Source organism: Callorhinchus milii, unplaced genomic scaffold (assembly GCF_018977255.1).
Source record: "Callorhinchus milii isolate IMCB2004 unplaced genomic scaffold, IMCB_Cmil_1.0 Scaffold335, whole genome shotgun sequence".
Lineage (NCBI taxonomy): Eukaryota > Metazoa > Chordata > Chondrichthyes > Chimaeriformes > Callorhinchidae > Callorhinchus > Callorhinchus milii.
In genome coordinates this window covers 12,504-30,670 of record NW_024705076.1, presented here as the reverse complement: position 1 = coordinate 30,670, position 18,167 = coordinate 12,504, and the positions used below count along the sequence as shown (strand labels likewise).

The window sequence follows — 18,167 nt, the reverse complement described above, 5'->3', positions numbered from 1 at the left end:
GACACTCACACCGATCGAATAATCTGGAGCCTCACAAAGTATTGGTGCTACGACAAAACGGGGACACGTTTCGCTGTATAAGTTTGCAATGTTAAAGCAGTATTGCATTTCATAGCAATGGATTATACCGGTCATTTGAATAGATACTTGAAACCTTGCTTTTTATGTTAACCGAATTGTGGAGAAATATTTAGACCTCAGAGGAATATGGGGAGACATTTTAAGATATCCATAACATATTGAAGAAATCCCCCCAATACTGGCTACAAGTGACTTCCGTTTACAAAGTTGTGGTGTAAATTTCGATTTAAAGCTTTCGTGACTGCAGGGATTCATCTTCTTGGTTCTTTCGGTAAAGTCACGTAGAAGGAAAATAATAAAATAATAAAAATAAAACATTATAAAATAATTCTCACGTTTCGGCCACAACGCAAGCAGCCGTCTTCAGGTGGAGGACAGGTCTGTCTTCTCGAACAGGTCTGTCTTCTCGACAGACCTGTTCTCCACCTGAAGACGGCTGCTTGCGTTGTGGCCGAAATGTCGTGAGAATTATTTTATTATGTTTCAATTTTTATTATTTTATTATTTTCCTTCTACGTGACCTGACCGAAAGAAGCAAGAAAAAAAAAATTGTGATTTGCTGAAAAATAAATGTTTCAGTGGCAGTGAAATTACGTGCTGTGAAATAATGGTTTAAGAAGCAAGAGGAACATTCCATCCTGATAGGGGTTAAAACCCTGAAACAAATGGCCTAAGTTAATTGCCCTTTTCAAGAATGTGTGTCAAGATACATTTCCTAAGCTTCACTTATTGCTCGCCATGTCAGGCCACAGACATTCAATCGCCTCTCGTAAATAACAGACACTTCAAATATCCTCTCTCATTATGAGATCTCTTTTACCAGTGGCAAAATATAATAGTAGGTTTTTACCCTTTTAACTGGTACAAAACTGACACCTTTATTCAAGGCATCATGTTTGCAATGACCACAACACAAGTAGTCAAAAAAGCAAACAAAAAGAAGCAACTCTGATAAGGATGATAATATGCACTGTTATCATCCTTATCAGAGTTGCTTCTTTTTGTTTGCTTTTTTGACTACTTGTGTTGTGGTCATTGCAAACATGATGCCTTGAATAAAGGTGTCAGTTTTGTACCAGTTAAAAGGGTAAAAACCTACTATTATCCTCTCTCATGGCAAGTTGACACTGGCCGATCAATTTGGCCTCAGTCAGTCAAGATACACAGGGACATCAAAAGCCTGCAAATGCCAACCACTGGATTTTCAACAAACTTTTGTGCCGTTACTTTCAATGGGTGTGGTAATGGTAGTGTTTTTTAATGTAAACAAGGTAATGGTTTTCTTCGCGGATGTTTGTTCTTAATTTAATAGCATTCGTTTTGCCAAGCGCAAGGTACGAGAGATGTTTGTCCGGCAAGTTCACTTGAGAATGCCAGTCAGGAACTTAAATCCGGCTGTACTTGAGAACGTGGTTTAATCTTTCATCGAGGCCCCCCCCCCGAGATTCGAACCAATCCCAGAGGTGCTGGCTCAACACTGAGACAAAGGTGTTAGCAATCCATGCCACCTGTCCTCGTTGATAGCCAATCTTTTTGCGATGCATCAAGACGTGATACAAAAAACCCAGGGGAACTGGGAAGGTCTGGTGAGTGCAAACACATTCTTGTTCAGTCCACGAGAGAGCACAACTCCCGCTGATCCCTTTATAGTTTACTTGGGGCATGACGGCACACCGCAGGAGTGATGTGTGCTACAACTCAGCATATCATCAGCCTTAGGCGAAGGAGGAGGAGGAGGCACTGTCCACATCTTGCCGAATGTGAGAAACCTGTAGTATGGGCAGCAACAGTGCGAAGGCATCCTGGATGTACGTCGTGCTGTTTGAGGCCTGCGTTGTAGGTGAAGGTTGGGGATAGCAAAGGATGTGGGCAGAGAAAGAAAAAAAACATCACAGGCAACTCAGAGAAATTGCTCCTATTTACGTTGATTCACTTACATTTTCACGGCTGCTTGCGTTGTGGCCGAAACGTCGTGAGAATTATTTTATTATGTTTTCTTTTTATTATTTTATTATTTCCCTTCTACGTGACTTTACCGAAAGAACCAAGAAGATGAATCCCTGCAGTCACGAAAGCTTTAAATCGAAATTTCACTTACATTGTTTCGTGAAATTGAAAGAATGCAGTCGTACGGGCCGCGTGTGCATAACGACGACGGCGCGCTACGCCCACAGCGACCTCGAGCGAGGGCTCAAGCCTGTGTTTACAAATCGCCATACTGTACGCTTCACTACCCTCTTTACATGCAATCTCCGCAGCAATCTCTGTATGAAAATGACCCCCAGGAACGTATCCAAAATGTATATAATCTTAAGTCAACGGCAAATAGCTGCCAAGATCTGATGAGATTTTGTGCATCCTGGGTGATTGGCCATAGGCATCACGCGTATCTGGGTGAATTATTATCATCATAATTTATTATTTATACCACGTGTTCCATGTAGTACATCTCGAAGTGTCAAAACAAATGGGTGTTTGAGATAACTGCTCCGTAAGGAATCAATTAGCAGACCAAACAGGGAATTCAAGTATGGACCACATGCACAGACAAATGAGAATAAACAAAACTGAATGGCAAAACCGTGCTGGAAATTACTATTTTTGTCCACTTCATTTTAGTCATTCATATGCCAACTGAAATAAATTATCTGATTTATTTAAATGTTAACTACCTCGCCTGGTAATCAGGTCATGGGTTCGCTCCCGACCGTGACGCCTGCTGTATATTTGGAGTTTGCGTGTTTTTTCTCTGGATCCTCCGGGTTTTCTCTCCGCATTTAGAATCAACGTGCATTTAGAGTTTTTGGCTGATGTGAATTTCCACGTGATAAGCCACTTCGTTGAGCTTTCATATGTGGTCAGGTCACTTTTGAAAAAGAGCTATAGAACTCAATGAGGCATTACTTTCTAAAATACAAAGTTTAGTTTATATTTAAGTCGTTTCGCACAAATTCTCATGGTTTCCCGGGAAGCATACCCGACGTAAATAGAGGACTTTTACTGTACCCAAAACGATTAAATGAGGAAGCGTTTGTTATGTCACTACAGGTCAAGAGGAAATCAAAGAGACATTGGGGTGATGTGACATTGCATGCCATTGATAGGCAGCCCTTCAGTCGTTTTAAATAATCGGAATGTTGAGCATAGATATGAGCAAAAACTCGTGATTGCACTTTCCTACCCGACATGAGGCTGCTGCTATTAGGCTGCTAAAGTATTACTCCGCACAAGGTAATGCATATTCTTGTCCGTTTTTGGACAACCGTCAGATCAGCATTGGCAAAGCATCGGCCACGGCAGCGTACAAATCCTTAAACTAGACACCCATAACGATCCGTCTTCTTTAAATCTACTTTTAATTAAATGCCTTGTTATAGGGTGCATGGATTGCAGCAAACGATTAAATGAGGAAGCGTTTGTTATGTCACTACAGGTCAAGAGGAAATCAAAGAGACATTGGGGTGATGTGAGGATTCTTGCAGACTAAGACACATCTTTAATGGAGGAAAGGGACCAGACAGCACGGAATTGAGCTGAATTGAACATCGTGTGGACTTTGCTCCCATAGGAATTTCTTCATTACTATAAACAATGTATTCGAATACAATAAATGCCTATTATATGCCGGAGCCACAGGTGAATTGGACATTCGGTGCATCGCACACTGTGTGCATGTTCACGGGGTAAGCTTACCTCCAAGAAAATGCTGGTGATGAGTGGATTCAGCACCTCTGACTTCTCGTGAGCCTGTGATGACAGATGAAGTCATTACTCATCGAATGCGAGTGATCGTGATAAAGGACACCGACTCAAACGGCAGAGAGTGTCATACAATGGCTGAAGTAATAAAATCCATTATTAGATTGGTGTGATTCATAAAGTAAGGGATGTTTCTTCTTGGTTCTTTCGGTAAAGTCACGTAGAAGGGAAAAAATAAAATAATGAAATAAAACATAATAAAATACAATCGTGAGAATTGTATGTTATGATGTAAATGTTTTATTATTTTATTATTTCCCTTCTACGTGACTTTACCGAAAGAACCAAGAAGATGAATCCCTGCAGTCACGAAAGCTTTAAATCGAAATTTAAGGGATGTTTTCTTACCCCAACGGTGCTCAAGCAGTTTGTAAACTTTGTTGAAAGCGTCGACAACTCCTTGCACAAGACCACTGTTAACCTACAATCAAATAAAATGGCAGTTATGTTTTCCTGTGAGCACACCAAGACATAGATGCACCACTTGTCCTGAAAGAAGCAAAGAAAGTACACAACATTGCACACGTTACTAAGTGGGCTAAATGACTCCAGAGATCTAAAAATCCTCGTAAAAAATCTGAAATAACAGCGCCGACATCCATAGTTCAATACTGGTCTACGGAGGGGGCGAAATCAGCTTGTTAATTTGTCACTATAATTGGTAAATTGATTGATATTTTAATCGGTGTTTCTTCAGGACTTGAAGGGAAATTATGAGTCGGTGGCAACTGCCACCATTATAAGTAAAGGCCAATGATCAAATCACCCAGCATACGCCCGGATAGTGAATGGATGGGCAACAACAATGCATAACAGGTACGGTGAGCCAACGCATGGGCAGAAAAGGGCAGTGTAGCCAACATCCATTGTCCTGTAATTCAATGTTACCATGTCTATGTTCCCCGCATTCACCAACACACACTCATCAATACGGTGAAGTATGCTCAGTAAGACTGCTTCTCAACTCCCACCCCGCATTCAGGGAGTGTGGTGGGGGAAAGGCGGCGAGTGGGAGAACGGAGCGGTAGGTGCTGATCCTACGAAGCCACACAGCTCACGCAGCGTTTTGTTGACTCAGGCCGTGCTGCCGTTTCTGTCCCGGCACTGAAACACCGGCACAGGAACAGCAGTGTGGTTTTGACCAATTTGCGTAATCTGAAAGCTATTTGATCAATTTGGACCAGCACACGCGCCTGCTACACACACAACATCCTTGATGTCCATCGTGAAAGCAGTCGGCTTGTACGTGCGTCTAATACTTCCGCGCCCCATTGTTAAACAGGGAACCCGCTAATGCTCAAACCACGAAGCACTGAAACAAGCAGTGAACGTGTGACACAGGGGCGGTGACACTGTCGAGCCACGCGAGGCACGCAACCTACCCAATACTCGGCTACCCGTACCCGGCCGGGTACGGGTACCCGTTTGCGACCCTGGTGCGGCCGGGTACGGGTACGGGTAGGCCGTGAGTCACTGGTGAGTAACCGTTTGTCACGCATTTCCCAACGTCTTGTCTCTTCTCACAATTCAAGTTCCTAGAATCAACCCACCCGCGCCTGCAACATGGCTTCATCCCAGAGGTTGCAATCAGGTACCCGATACCCGTACCCTACCCGTACCCGGCCGGGTACGGGTAGGGTACGGCCGGGTACGGGTACCCGTTGGCGACCCTGGTGCGGCCGGGTACGGGTAAGGAATCAAAACCCGTTTGCGACCTCTGGCACGCAAGGGGGTGGGCGGCGGCGTGTGGACTCGCCTGGTGAGGCTGTGCGCCCTCTGCAGGGCTGTGTGCTCCTGCTCCGTGCCGTGCAGGATGAGCTCCCCGGCCTTGTGGAACTGCTCTATGGAGCGAGCGGTCACCTCCGCCAGGCTCTCGATGCACAAGCCATGGATGTCCTGCAACACCCAGGGCCGGAGCCATTGGTGCAATAAGCGTTAATTGAGCCGGCATGCTGTCTCGGTCATAGGGATAGGCTAGTTGATGATAAGCTGTGCATTTTGAGTCCAGTTTTTTAGGCGTCTGTAGCTTTGATTTAGCCATTCGCTTATATATCTAAAGCATCTTCTTGGTTCTTTCGGTAAAGTCACGTAGAAGGGAAATAATAAAATAAAACATAAGAATATATTTTTTATTTTATCATTTCCCTTCTACGTGACTTTACCGAAAGAACCAAGAAGATGAATCCCTGCAGTCACGAAAGCTTTAAATCGAAATATCTAAAGCAGTCAAAATGTTAGTCCACCCTTGGTTAATAAATATGGGCGTTAGGGGTACGTGCTTCCTCCCCTCACCCCTGTTTTATCAGGTCACACAGGCAGTGATCAGAGTAAAAATTATTTCCGACATATATAGCAAATTACCATTATCAGTCTTCCTCTGTGCACTGCAGTCTCGAATTACATAAACAAAATTATCTTAGTCTATGTTTTCATACAGACTCGCTAATTTCACCAGTCATCTCGTCAAAGTCAGTTACGCTTGGGTGTTAGTCATCATCATGCTTGAGGATTTGTCCACTCAGACATCGTTGGATAAAAACAAAACACACTTTGTTGACAAATAACCTTCATCAGTAATTTCGTTGACGAAATTATGACTGCATGCGATGCGTGTGCACAAGACATTTGCCAGGCGTCGTTTAGCTACACGTTAGCGTGGCACTGCACCAACAATGCCGATTCTTCTACTTTTATCAAGTTTACTAAAGTGGCACTTCTATTACTGTGTGTGTGTTAATGTTAATTGTCTCGTGTCGGTTTCTTATTATTGCCTGCACGGTTTTCTTCTGTTTCGGGCTCTCCTCCGCATTCTTCTCCTCCTCCTCCTCCTTCAGAGTCTCCTCGCCCACTTCCCTCAGCCAGGTGTCCGCTTTTTCTCTCGCCTGAGTCACACGCGAGAATTTTACCACTCAGGTGTGTGCATCTTATTTTACAAACCAACGTCGGCATCACTTTGAACGCGTTCTGCACTCCCTGCAGCCTGCAGGCGTTTACCTTGTTGAGTTTGTCCGGTGTGACCCCAACGTGAAGGCTGAAGAGGAGCTCAGTTATGACGTTCACAAAATCATGGCCCTCTTCTCCTGAAAACATATGGAGTGCGCGTTAGTCAAATAATCGTACCAATACTCCATCATTTCAACAATCGGGACATCCCAGCTCCAGATTTGTGTCGACTATGATGGCTATAATAAGTAAAATTGAGACTGAAAGTCAGTCCCATGTCATACGAAAACATTTTAAACGGTTGTGGGTGCTAACCACAGCACCTTTTTCGTCGGTGGCCTCCACCTCTTCGTCCAACTCCTCCAGGGCGAGCGCAGATTTAATCTGCTCCAACTCATGCCGAGTGCGATCCAGGTCTTCTCCCGACAATGCCGCTATCACGGCCTGCACCTACATAGCGCACACCAGCGGACATTTTAAGTTCTTGCAGACATTTCCGTGAGATTTGTTTTTAAAGATGCAATCGATACCAAAGTAAGTAAAGCACATAGCGCCATTCACACACGGCTTCACAGCGCTTTACAACACAATCCCAGTAAAAACCCTTAACATTAAAACTTAGAGTAAAACAACTCTACGCAGATGGATATGCAAGAGAAAGTAAATGTGTTTTCAGACGGGTCTTAAAAAACCTCGGCTGACGGAGTGTCCCTAACGGCCTGGGGCAAGACATTCCACAAATAAAGCGTCCTACTACCGAAAGCCATGTAAGCCATAGAATGCAGATTTGTCCTTGGTACACTATCACGAAACATACTTTTGACACTTAAATGAGGTCACATGTGTAATTATAATAGAAATGAGTGCTGGCTTCGCATTAGGGATGCAGCCGCAGTTTGGAAGTTGGCGGGGGGGGGGGAAGTCCCACATCCAGAGGTGCCGCAGATAATAGGAGTTGCAGGTAACAGACTCGCAAATAAGTTCTACTGTACGAATAATTATACAAAATCCATACAACAACTCAGTCTGTGCAGATGCTACTGTGTACAGGTATCCCCCGTCGATTTATGAAAGGAATGCGTTCTTCCAAAAAACACGCGTAGAACAAAATTTCGTACATCGGAATGGTTTTTCCCATTAATTTATACAAAATATTGGGGATGTGTTTCAGACAGTCATTCCAACTCTACTCCTAACATAAATATTCAGCTATATCACTTTTCACAATTTAACAATAATAATGAACATAAATATTAAAGCGATTGAATAAAATAAATTTATAAAAAAATTACAATTTTCATGAAACGCGCCAATAGAAATGCATTACTGTCGCACTGAAGGGGTGCCGTGACGCTGTCGTGGATGGATGATGCAACCTCCCGGGTGCTTCTTGTTTGACCTCATGGCGTGTGCCGTGTGAAATTTCGGAAATTCGATTTCGTGAATCGAAAAGTGTCCACAATTTGTCAATTGTGTGAACGCAACATTTCGTAAACTTAACGTTCATAAATCATGGGATACCTGTATTTAAAGGTTTTATCAACAGCATAATATGCATGTCACCACGTAGAACAAATAAAACCACACACTCAAAAATACCACGTTTGTACAAACTGTTGTAGGTGTCTCTTAGGCATATTTTAAAAATGTTAATGTCCAGACACTCACAACACGCACAGTGGCTGTGCTCCTGCATCACATGTACCTTGTTCTCACTCTCATTGGACAGTATTTCCAGGGCCTCCAGATGAGACAAGCCCTGGAACTCATCGAAGAGGAGGCCATAGTGGGCCTTCTTCCCATCACCAATCACCCCGGCCGCACCTTCCTGAGACAGACGTTGCTCCTCCTTTTCCTTGGCCTCCCGCAGGACCTATGGTCAACCACATGGCATGACAATGCAATTAAACACACTTTGAAAACACGCGAACATCCAGTTAGATCCTTGCCTGTACCTCACTTTAACACCATTGTGTCCTTTCTTTTCCATGTAATGCCACAAGGACATGATGATGATTTGGAGCGCTGCTTTGGCGAGATGTTAACTACCTCGCCTGGTAAATAAGGAGGGCGTGGGTTCCATCCCGACCCTGAATCCTGTATATTTGGAGTTTGCATGTTCTCCCCTTGGTCGTGTGGATTGTTCTCCACGTCCTCGGTTGTTCCCGACACATTGAGAAACATGCGCTAACGAGTGTTTGGCTGCTATACGTTTCCAAATGATAAGCCACTTCGTTGAACTATCATTTGTGGCCAGGTCACTTCTGAAAAAAAAATATTTTTTAACCTTTTATGTTCTGTTTTATATAGCTCAGTGAGAGCCTTACCTAATTAAATTAAATAGTTTATAGTTTTAATAAAATGTTTACAGTTTTCATTTATGAGGCACTGCTTAACCACAACTGGCCAGTACCTCCACAACATCCACCTGTGAGTCTCTGACCTGAGAGAGGGTGGTCGTCTTGTGCAGAAGACCCTTTGTACGCCGAAAACCAGGATCCCCCTCCGCCAAGATGTCCATCGTCTTCTTGCCAATCAACTCAAGTGCATCGAGGCCACCAGTGATGACGGTCTTGCTCTACACCAACACGTGGAGAAAGGAGTCGTGATTTTGAACACGGTCAATGGGCTAAATGCAAGGCGTGTAAAAATGCACCGATGTGGATTTCAAATGAGATGAGCTACCGTATTCTGCACAGCATTTGTAATCGCGGATGCAGTCATGCCACCGTATTTAGACAGCATGCCGAACGCCCCACCCGTCGGTGAAACTGGTTTCCCTTGCCCTTCCACCACAGGGCTGCCGCTTGCCTCCGTCGCTGTAAGAAAACCCAAGGAGTTCAAACTTCTTATGGGTTTGGCAGGAGTAAAACAATTAAATATGTAGGTCAATGCACAGGCCAACACACGGTGACGTATGACACATATGGTACTGAACTCATGGTGCAAGTCAGCACATTCCTTGTCGAGGTACCTGACTCATTTGGTGGGGTGGTGGTCTCCACTGCAGCATCCTCGGCCTGCTTCTGATCTGCCGAAAGATCAGCCGGTGTTGGGATGCCCAGAGAAGCTTCGGCTTTTTCCATGACGTGTGTTATTCCATGGCCTACAGGTACGGTAACAAGCGCAGGAGTAAAGTCACATAAAACACGAAATGTCAGACTCATACCCTTCATATGGATATTTGTTTCCCCTATGATTTACACAGTTGACCATTTATCTAAAGTGCATCACAAAGCTAATGACACCACTCCCTCCTGCTTGGATTACTTACCTTGAAGTTAAAAATAATAATTACACTCATCTGAAACTTGTTCAAATTGGCAATTATCTTATTTTCAAGTGGATACTCTTTTATGGTTTAAATGAAGTGCATTTTACGCTTATTTTTATTTAGTTCAAACTATTTTTCGACTAAAATTTCAAAACTTAGAGGAAACCGCTAGAAACGTTCAACGATATTTGCTGAAAAAAATCACACATTGGATGCAAATGGTGTAAATGTGCACGTTGTGAAATAACGCGAGACTCACCAACGGAGGAGACTGTTGCAGTTGCGGAGGTAAGAAGGGATTTTCCCCAGCTGCCCACGACCCCCAGCCCCTCCTTGAGAAGCCTAACCAACAAATCACAGCCACCAGCAAATTCATTCATTCTGTGGGTCGTGTGTACGTTGAACTTATTTCGCACAGTACGTAAGAGTTCAACATACATCCAGCTAATGCCTGCAAAGAACGAGCAAAAATGCAATGCTACGATGATAGAAATTTTGAGATTTGTGACACACATTATAAGGTTAAGACGATGTGAGCTGGTGAGTCGAATTTAGTTTTCCCACACAAAACAATTATCAGGACACAATCGATGTCTCAACTGTACTGATAGTAAAATACATGCGAGAGCTCACAAGAAGGCTGAGAATATTCAAAGTCATCTTTTAGAGATAACCTGTGCAAATAAAAAAAAAGACACGGACACTCAGACATTAAGATCTTCTCACATTACTGGTTCTCATCATGGCTGCTCTTCCGTCAGCGGACGTTCAAAAATACACTGCCGGTGCATGTTCCAAACATGCAAAACTGATTAGGCCATAATGGGAATTATGACGGATATCGACAATGCCAGGCACCTCTTGTGGTGGCTGCGGTTGGGTGTCTGGTTCCACGGGGGAAGGGGAACCCGGCTTGGGTTCTGGTCGTTTCCGCGTGGTGCTGAGCTGTCTGCGTCTCTCCTGGACCCTCGCTGGTGTCGGCTGTGCTCAGGGCATCCTTCTTGGAATCATCCTTGGCCTCTTCCTTTGCATCTTCTTTTGCATCCTCCTTGACATCCTCCTTGATATTCTCCCTGGCAATCTCCTTGGCAACCTCCTCGGCAACCTCCTTGGCAACCTCCTTGGCAACCTCCTTGACATCCTCCTTGACAACCTCCTTGACATCCTCCTTGACATCCTCCTTGACAACCTCCTTGACATCCTCCTTGACAACCTCCTTGGCATCCACACCATCAGGGTTGGCTGACACAGGCTCGTCCTCTCCGCTACCTGTGGAGCTGGAATCTTCTGCCTGAAAGAACACAATTGATGATGATTATCATCAATGAAGTCATTTTTTGTTAATCACGAAGGCATGATAGGTTATCAAAGGAAGGCATGGGTAACAACAGAAGGGCCTCAGATATGTTATATTTATAAATGATGTGAAAATCTTAACATGTAGGGCTTTGATCATCACATCAGAATACACATTCTATTCAAACCTAATATCTTGGAATGAACATTGAGGGTCTGATCAAAAGAATGAAATGTGATCACAGAGACAAGCCTTCCACTCCGTCACAATTTATATGCAGGACCTCCTTCTCTATGGAAATGCCACAATGCCGAGAATGGTGTAGGAGTACCACTGGTTCTGCTCCTGCCTCCGTGCCGCTCACAACGGCACTCATTTCCACGTCCACAGTTTCTGCAACCTCCTCCTCAGCAGCGTCCACCTTACTCTCATCTCCCTCCATCCTTCAAGCTGCAAGTTTCGTTTGTTTCTAAAAAAAACAAGTGTAAATACATAAAAACACTTTGTCAAACCAAAAGAAACACTGATTATACAATATCAAGTGAGCATGCCCAGTGTATTATGTTAAACAGCATCCGGTGATAATGTCAACAGACATGAAGGAATCCACCTCAACTGACTTTCATCGAGTGATATCTTAAGATCTCTGGCTGCGTACACTTGACATTATTTTGCACTTGAAAACTACTGTATACACTAACTTAACTCCTTTTTTTATTATTCCAGGTACAGCCCTTTGAGCTATTAGCTCTTTTTCAGAGGCGACCTGCCCACACGTGGTCACTCGTCGAAATGGCTTATATCACAAGGGAATTTATAGTCGCCAAATAATCTAAACTAAACGCATGTATCTAAACGTGGAGGTGAAAAACCAGAGGACCCAGAGATAAATCCACGCGTAACGCGACTGCGAGAACACGCAAAACTCCAAATATAATACAGGCATCGTCAGGGTCGGGATCGAACCTATATATTCCTCCTGCAAACCAGGCGACGGAGACAACATCTCGCCTCCGTGGCTGAACCAATGAAGAGATTGCATATAGTGTACTGTACAAGTTGTTGACATTTCGATTTAAAGCTTTCGTGACTGCAGGGATTCATCTTCTTGGTTCTTTCGGTAAAGTCACGTAGAAGGGAAATAATAAAATAATAAAAATTAAACATAATAAAATAATTCTCACGACGTTTCGGCCACAACGCAAGCAGCCGTCCTCAGGTGAAGAACAGGTCTGTCGGAAAGACAGCGTCTGAATTTCTGAATTCAGACGCTGTCTTCCAACAGAATTCTGAATTTCAGACGCTGTCTTTCCGACAGACCTGTTCTTCACCTGAGGACGGCTGCTTGCGTTGTGGCCGAAACGTCGTGAGAATTATTTATTATGTTTTATTTTTATTATTTTATTATTTCCCTTCTACGTGACTTTACCGAAAGAACCAAGAAGAAGTTGTTGACACTCAACAGTCCACACATGCGCACTCGTAAAGCCCTGAAATGCTCGCGCTGAGCCACATGTTCAGAGCATCAGCCTCGAGCGGCCAAGAGGGAGCTGCTCTGGGACGTGGCCAAGCTGAGCACAATCCAATGTCGGCATTGCAAGTAACGTTACCCAACCAAACCTCATCATCAAGTCAAAAGGGTCCCAATCAACGGGTATATTCGCATTTAACAAGTTCACCGGTTAATACATGAATAATGGTGTTCAAATAAAACAGTGGTGAAAAGAAGTTAATATAGAATAATGTAATAATAAAAAACGTCGTCTGCTTTCAATCATTCTAAGTCATGTCAGAATATAATTCGTCGTATTGTACAGTATTTAATATGCTCTGGTCTCTCATGCTTTCTGCCGTCACAAGTTAACCATAACCGACCCGTGCGGCGTGGCCGGTCAATCCAGCAGTGGATTTATAACGACGACGACGAGGGGGCTTGCACGTGATTTGCCTCGCGAGATGCTCAGAGGAGGGAGCCTAATTCTAGATTTGAAGATTTCGTGACTGCAAGGATTCATATTCTTAGGTTTTTTCGGTAAAGTCACGTAGGTAAAAAAATATAAAATAAAAATAAATGATTTGTTATTTTTCGTTAAGATTTAGATTCTTTTTTACAACTAATGAGATCAATTTTGATTTATTTTGTGGATTTCACACCTGATGACGATTGCTTGTGTTGCAGTCGAAATGTCGTGAGAATTTATTGTTTTATATTTGTATTATTTTACTATTTCCCTTCTACGTGACTTTACCGAAAGAACCAAAATATACCTAATGAGATAATAAAATTAACATGTAGGCTTTCGCGAACAATATTATTCATAATAAAGCTTTTTGGGGTTAGAGCGCGTTATTTATAATGTTGTGAATTCACTCAAAGCACAGGTGGGCTAAAGTTGTAATGTCTTTTGTCAACGTGACACTTTTTTTGACTGATTGGCCGTGTCGGGTGGTGCAGGGTTACGACACATTTATAAATAATAACGCGATCGAACCCAAAAACCTTTATTATTAACAATTAAAATTGACCGCCGGCCCGAGTTTGACGTCGAAACGAACGCACCACGGCCTCCGCGCGCTGACGTCACAGGCGCGATGACGTCACAAGGGCGCTGTTGTGGCTTTTAAAGTCATTTTACCCCCCCCCCCAAAACCTTCTTCTCTATCCTTGACCGACGTTTCAGGCTCGATCCTGGCAGCCCCGGGGAAGACACACACACACGGCCCAAGGCAAGTCACCGAATCCACAAATAAAGCTTTAAAGAAAAAAAACGTAGAAAAAATTGCGTGGCTCTGCACAATCGCTTGGTCACGGACACTGCTTAAAGTGTATTCGGCCTACTCTTCCACGCCAACCAAACGTCTTTGAAGACAAGTTCAAGTTCATTTATTAGGTATAGCCCTGTGAGCCATTCGGCTCTCGAATCGGGTGCAACCGCAACAAAACAAAAAACAAAAACATGAACAAAAAACATCTTAAAAAATCCAAAGACAGCAAATATTGCTGAAAAAGACACAGCACTGGACATTAATGACTTTGCTTGTTACCGTCGCCACGAACCAGCCGAAGTCTTGGTGTGTGTCTCTCTCTCCCCTCACCTCACGTCAGCCTGCAGACAAACAAGGGAATAGAGAAGCCCGGCCTCCTAGAAACCTCCTCCACCTCCACCGCCAACCTTGCCGCCGCACACTCGCGGTCACCCCCCTCTGCTGCTGCTGCTTCTGCTGCTGCTTCTGCTGCTTCTGCTGCTACTGCTGCTGCTGTTGCTGCTGCTGCTGCTTCTGCTGTTGCTGCTGCTGCTTCTTCTCATCGCCGCCGCCGCCTCCGCGTGGCCACGTCGACGGAGTTCACGATTCGGCGGCGTCGGCGTTCACGCGGTGACGTCACCGCGTCGCACGTCGTCGTGTGCCGTGACGTCACCACGTCGCACGTCGTCGTGTGCCGCGGTGACGTCATCGCGTCCACACGCCTGTGCCGCGACGCGGTGACGTCACGGCGCCGGCACGTTCCCGCCGCCGTACCGTTGCCCCCCCACCCACTATCCGTGAAGCGTGGTGACGTCACGAATACGGTGACGTCACGAATACGCGGTGACGTTGAGCGAAGGGGTGAGGTGGAGGGGGGGGGCTTGCCGTGACGTAGGCGTCACACCTTCCCCCCCCCGCTGCCTCGCCCCCGGTGGGTGTGACGTCATCGCCGCCAGAACTGTGTTGACGCGGTGACGAATGCGAATGTACGTGCAGATGACGTCATTATTGTCGACATCACGGTTACAATGTGGTGACGTCACGAGAACGTGTTCTTAAGTGGTGGCTTGCGGGGTAAGGCGGTGACGTCATTTTACCGCGGGAACGTAAGAACGTGCGGAGTCCGTGCTAACATCATCGCCGTGGGAACATGGTGACGTTTACGTGTTTGTTTGACACTTAAAAAATTAACCCGTAAAAACAAAGTTTTTCACTATAAATCCTTTATATGCGTGGCGGCTAGAGTCCTCTCGTCCTCTGGCTTGAGATGGCTGCCACCTATGGGTCAGATGATTGCATTGCACCATTAAGCAATTGGTAATTAAATATAATATTTTTGTCCTAAAAAGTGTAAAATTTTTAAAAAATTTCACGAACATTAATTGTCACGCACAACGAGTCTGTGTGGAAAATGTCAGCTCGATTGGATCACGGGAAGTGGGTTAAAAAAACGACCGAAAGATTTGCACGGTCGTAAGCAAGCAAGCGAACTTAATATAAAGGATTTAAAAATAGACATTTTTTTATTTCGTTTGTATTGTACCGTGTCATGCGTTTTATTTGCCTTAAGGGGCCGTCCATAAATGACGTCATGCGATTTTGGCCGATTTTATACCCTCCCCCCCTCGTCACGTGGCGTCACAAAGTCAGATATGACGTCACAAAGCTCTGCCCCGCTCCACTTTAAACTATTGTCATTGTAGTGCGTATTTAATGTGGCGCTGCACTCTGATGTTGTAGGAGAAAACATTTATTAAAAAGGAGGCGTTGGAAAGCTAACATTTAGCATAAAATTAACGTGAAAATATTAAACGTCTAACTAAAACTGCAGATGTTCAGAATATTATATTGAAATTGTCTTATAATTATAAAATATTAAAAGTAATTGTAGCTATAAAAAAATATTTGAAACTTTGTAGTAGCACGCTTATAACAATCACATATTCATTCCACAGTATGAAAAGCCCTCGTAGAATCATTAGAATAAAAATGTTTAATAACATTATAACAATTGACAACATGTATGCTTCTTCATTCTCCCATGGAGATGCAAAATGCTCCGTCATGGGATAAATAAAAGGTGACCTTAGTAAATTTTAATAATAAAATAGTTCATAATGAAAATTCATCAAAATGAGTGTTATACAATTATATTTTGTTAATATTTAAAGTTCGCATTTTGATGTGACGTCACATTTCTCACCCCCCCCCCCCCTCTCGTCACACATCGTCACAAATGTCTGACCCCCCCCCTCCGTGACGTCATTTATGGACGGCCCCTAAGTTATCGGGAATCAATGGAAATATATTTTATGTGTTGAAGAAACGTTGGTGCATTATTTTTCGATTTTTTAAACTGCTTTTATGTTATCGCTTTTGTCATTTGAGTTCTCACTCAAATGAGTTCTCACATTTTAAAAAATAAAACAAAATTGAATAAAGCACCCGAATCAAGAAATCGATTCCTTTGGTTTTACTGTTTGCCTTGTTATAGTTTTGTTTGGTCATTTACTGTAAATGTAACAGCATGTTAATTTCTTTCAATCGTGCACATACGATTGTGTCGTTAAAATAGTCATGTATAATGGATTAATAGTTACATGCCGAATGAACGTATAATTTGCATTAACCAAGTTAAGCTCGCCTTATAACCTTTCCAACATACAAAACTAGCACCTTTATAAATCAGCCTATTTTTTAAATCCTTTATATTAAGTTCGCTTGCTTGCTTGCGTGCTTGCTTGCTTGCTTACGACCGTGTAAATCTTTCGGTCGTTTTTTAACCCACTTCCCCCGTGATCCAATCGAGTTGACATTTTCCACACAGACTCGTTGTGCGTGACAATTAATGTTCGTGAAAAAATGTTTCCAAAATTTTACACTTTATAGGACAAAAATATTATATTTAATTACCAATTGTTTAATACTGCAGACAATCATCTGACCCATAGGTGGCAGCCATCTCAAGCCAGAGGACGAGAGGACTCTAGCTGCCACGCATATAAAGGATTTAGAGTGAAAACCTTTGTTTTTAACGGGTTTACTTATATCAAAACTGTGCAGTCGACTGTCGTAAAGGTTCAACACAACGCCACCAGATCCTCGTGCAAACCAATTACTGCCACTTCCAAACAAGACACCAACTCACGAACTGTCTGGGTCAAACCATTTGTGAAAACTACTGGACATCTGTTTAAAAAAAGATTTAAAGCTCATCGGATTCCTCCAGTATAAATATAATTATGGTAGCAACCAGCATGTTTGACTCTGCTGATAAAGACACTGTGACCACTTTCAAAAGACCATGTGGTTGATGGGATGTAATTTTTTTGTTGATATGTTTGAATGCGTTGTCTGCTGTTACTTATGATTACAATAGTTTCTGCAACCTCCGTTCTATTATTATATATTATTTCCCACGCACGCAATGCGATGCAGGAACTGCGAACACGTGAATATCATGGGCATGGCAAAGAAGGTTCCAAATGAACATTTAGAAAAATAACTAGCCATATTCAGTCACAATGAGACAGAAGAGTTTTATTTCATCGTATGCAACTGTACAATGGGTCATTTATTGATTTTATATACATAAACCTATATAACCAAGACGTAACCCCACTCAATTGTGTACACGTGTATAAAACAACTGGGTCCAGTATAACAAACAAATGCTACAACGGGCTCTCTTTTTTTTTTACAAGATATACATTATTACGTTAATTGTTGAGAGATGAAAATGTACAAGGCTCAGCGTTAACAGTTTGTGCACAGTGCAGTGAACAGGAAGGGTTAGTGCAAGAAGTGGACATGTCGGGCAGATTGAAATGGTTTTTGTTTACCAAAAGTGACCCCGATTAGGCTTAACCCCACGTCTGCCAAAAGACCCACAAATTATGCCTGCGAATAATATAGTGCCATAGTTACTGACATTAACTAAACATGGTATGCTTTAAATGTCATGAAATATCCAAGTGTCTTTTGTACAGAATTGTAAATCTAATTTGTAATTTATTTATTCTTAATTTAAATATGCCCTTAAATGCACTTCCGTTGTTTCCTTTAAAT

At 43.2% G+C, this 18,167-nt stretch overlaps 1 protein-coding gene across 1 annotated transcript; it reads right to left on the bottom strand.

The window, feature by feature from the left end:
• Positions 1–1,796: 1,796 nt before the first annotated feature.
• Positions 1,797–11,796, bottom strand: LOC121852038 (protein FAM114A2-like). Its single transcript, XM_042346145.1, has 14 exons — positions 11,686–11,796; positions 10,916–11,348; positions 10,317–10,508; positions 9,758–9,889; positions 9,469–9,602; positions 9,227–9,361; positions 8,489–8,656; positions 7,095–7,233; positions 6,835–6,914; positions 6,612–6,722; positions 5,597–5,736; positions 4,189–4,261; positions 3,775–3,828; positions 1,797–1,910 (listed from the first exon to the last, which is right to left on the bottom strand). The coding sequence occupies exons 1-14, from the start codon at positions 11,794–11,796 to the stop codon at positions 1,797–1,799; spliced, it is 2,016 nt and encodes a 671-aa protein (XP_042202079.1).
• Positions 11,797–18,167: the final 6,371 nt, after the last annotated feature.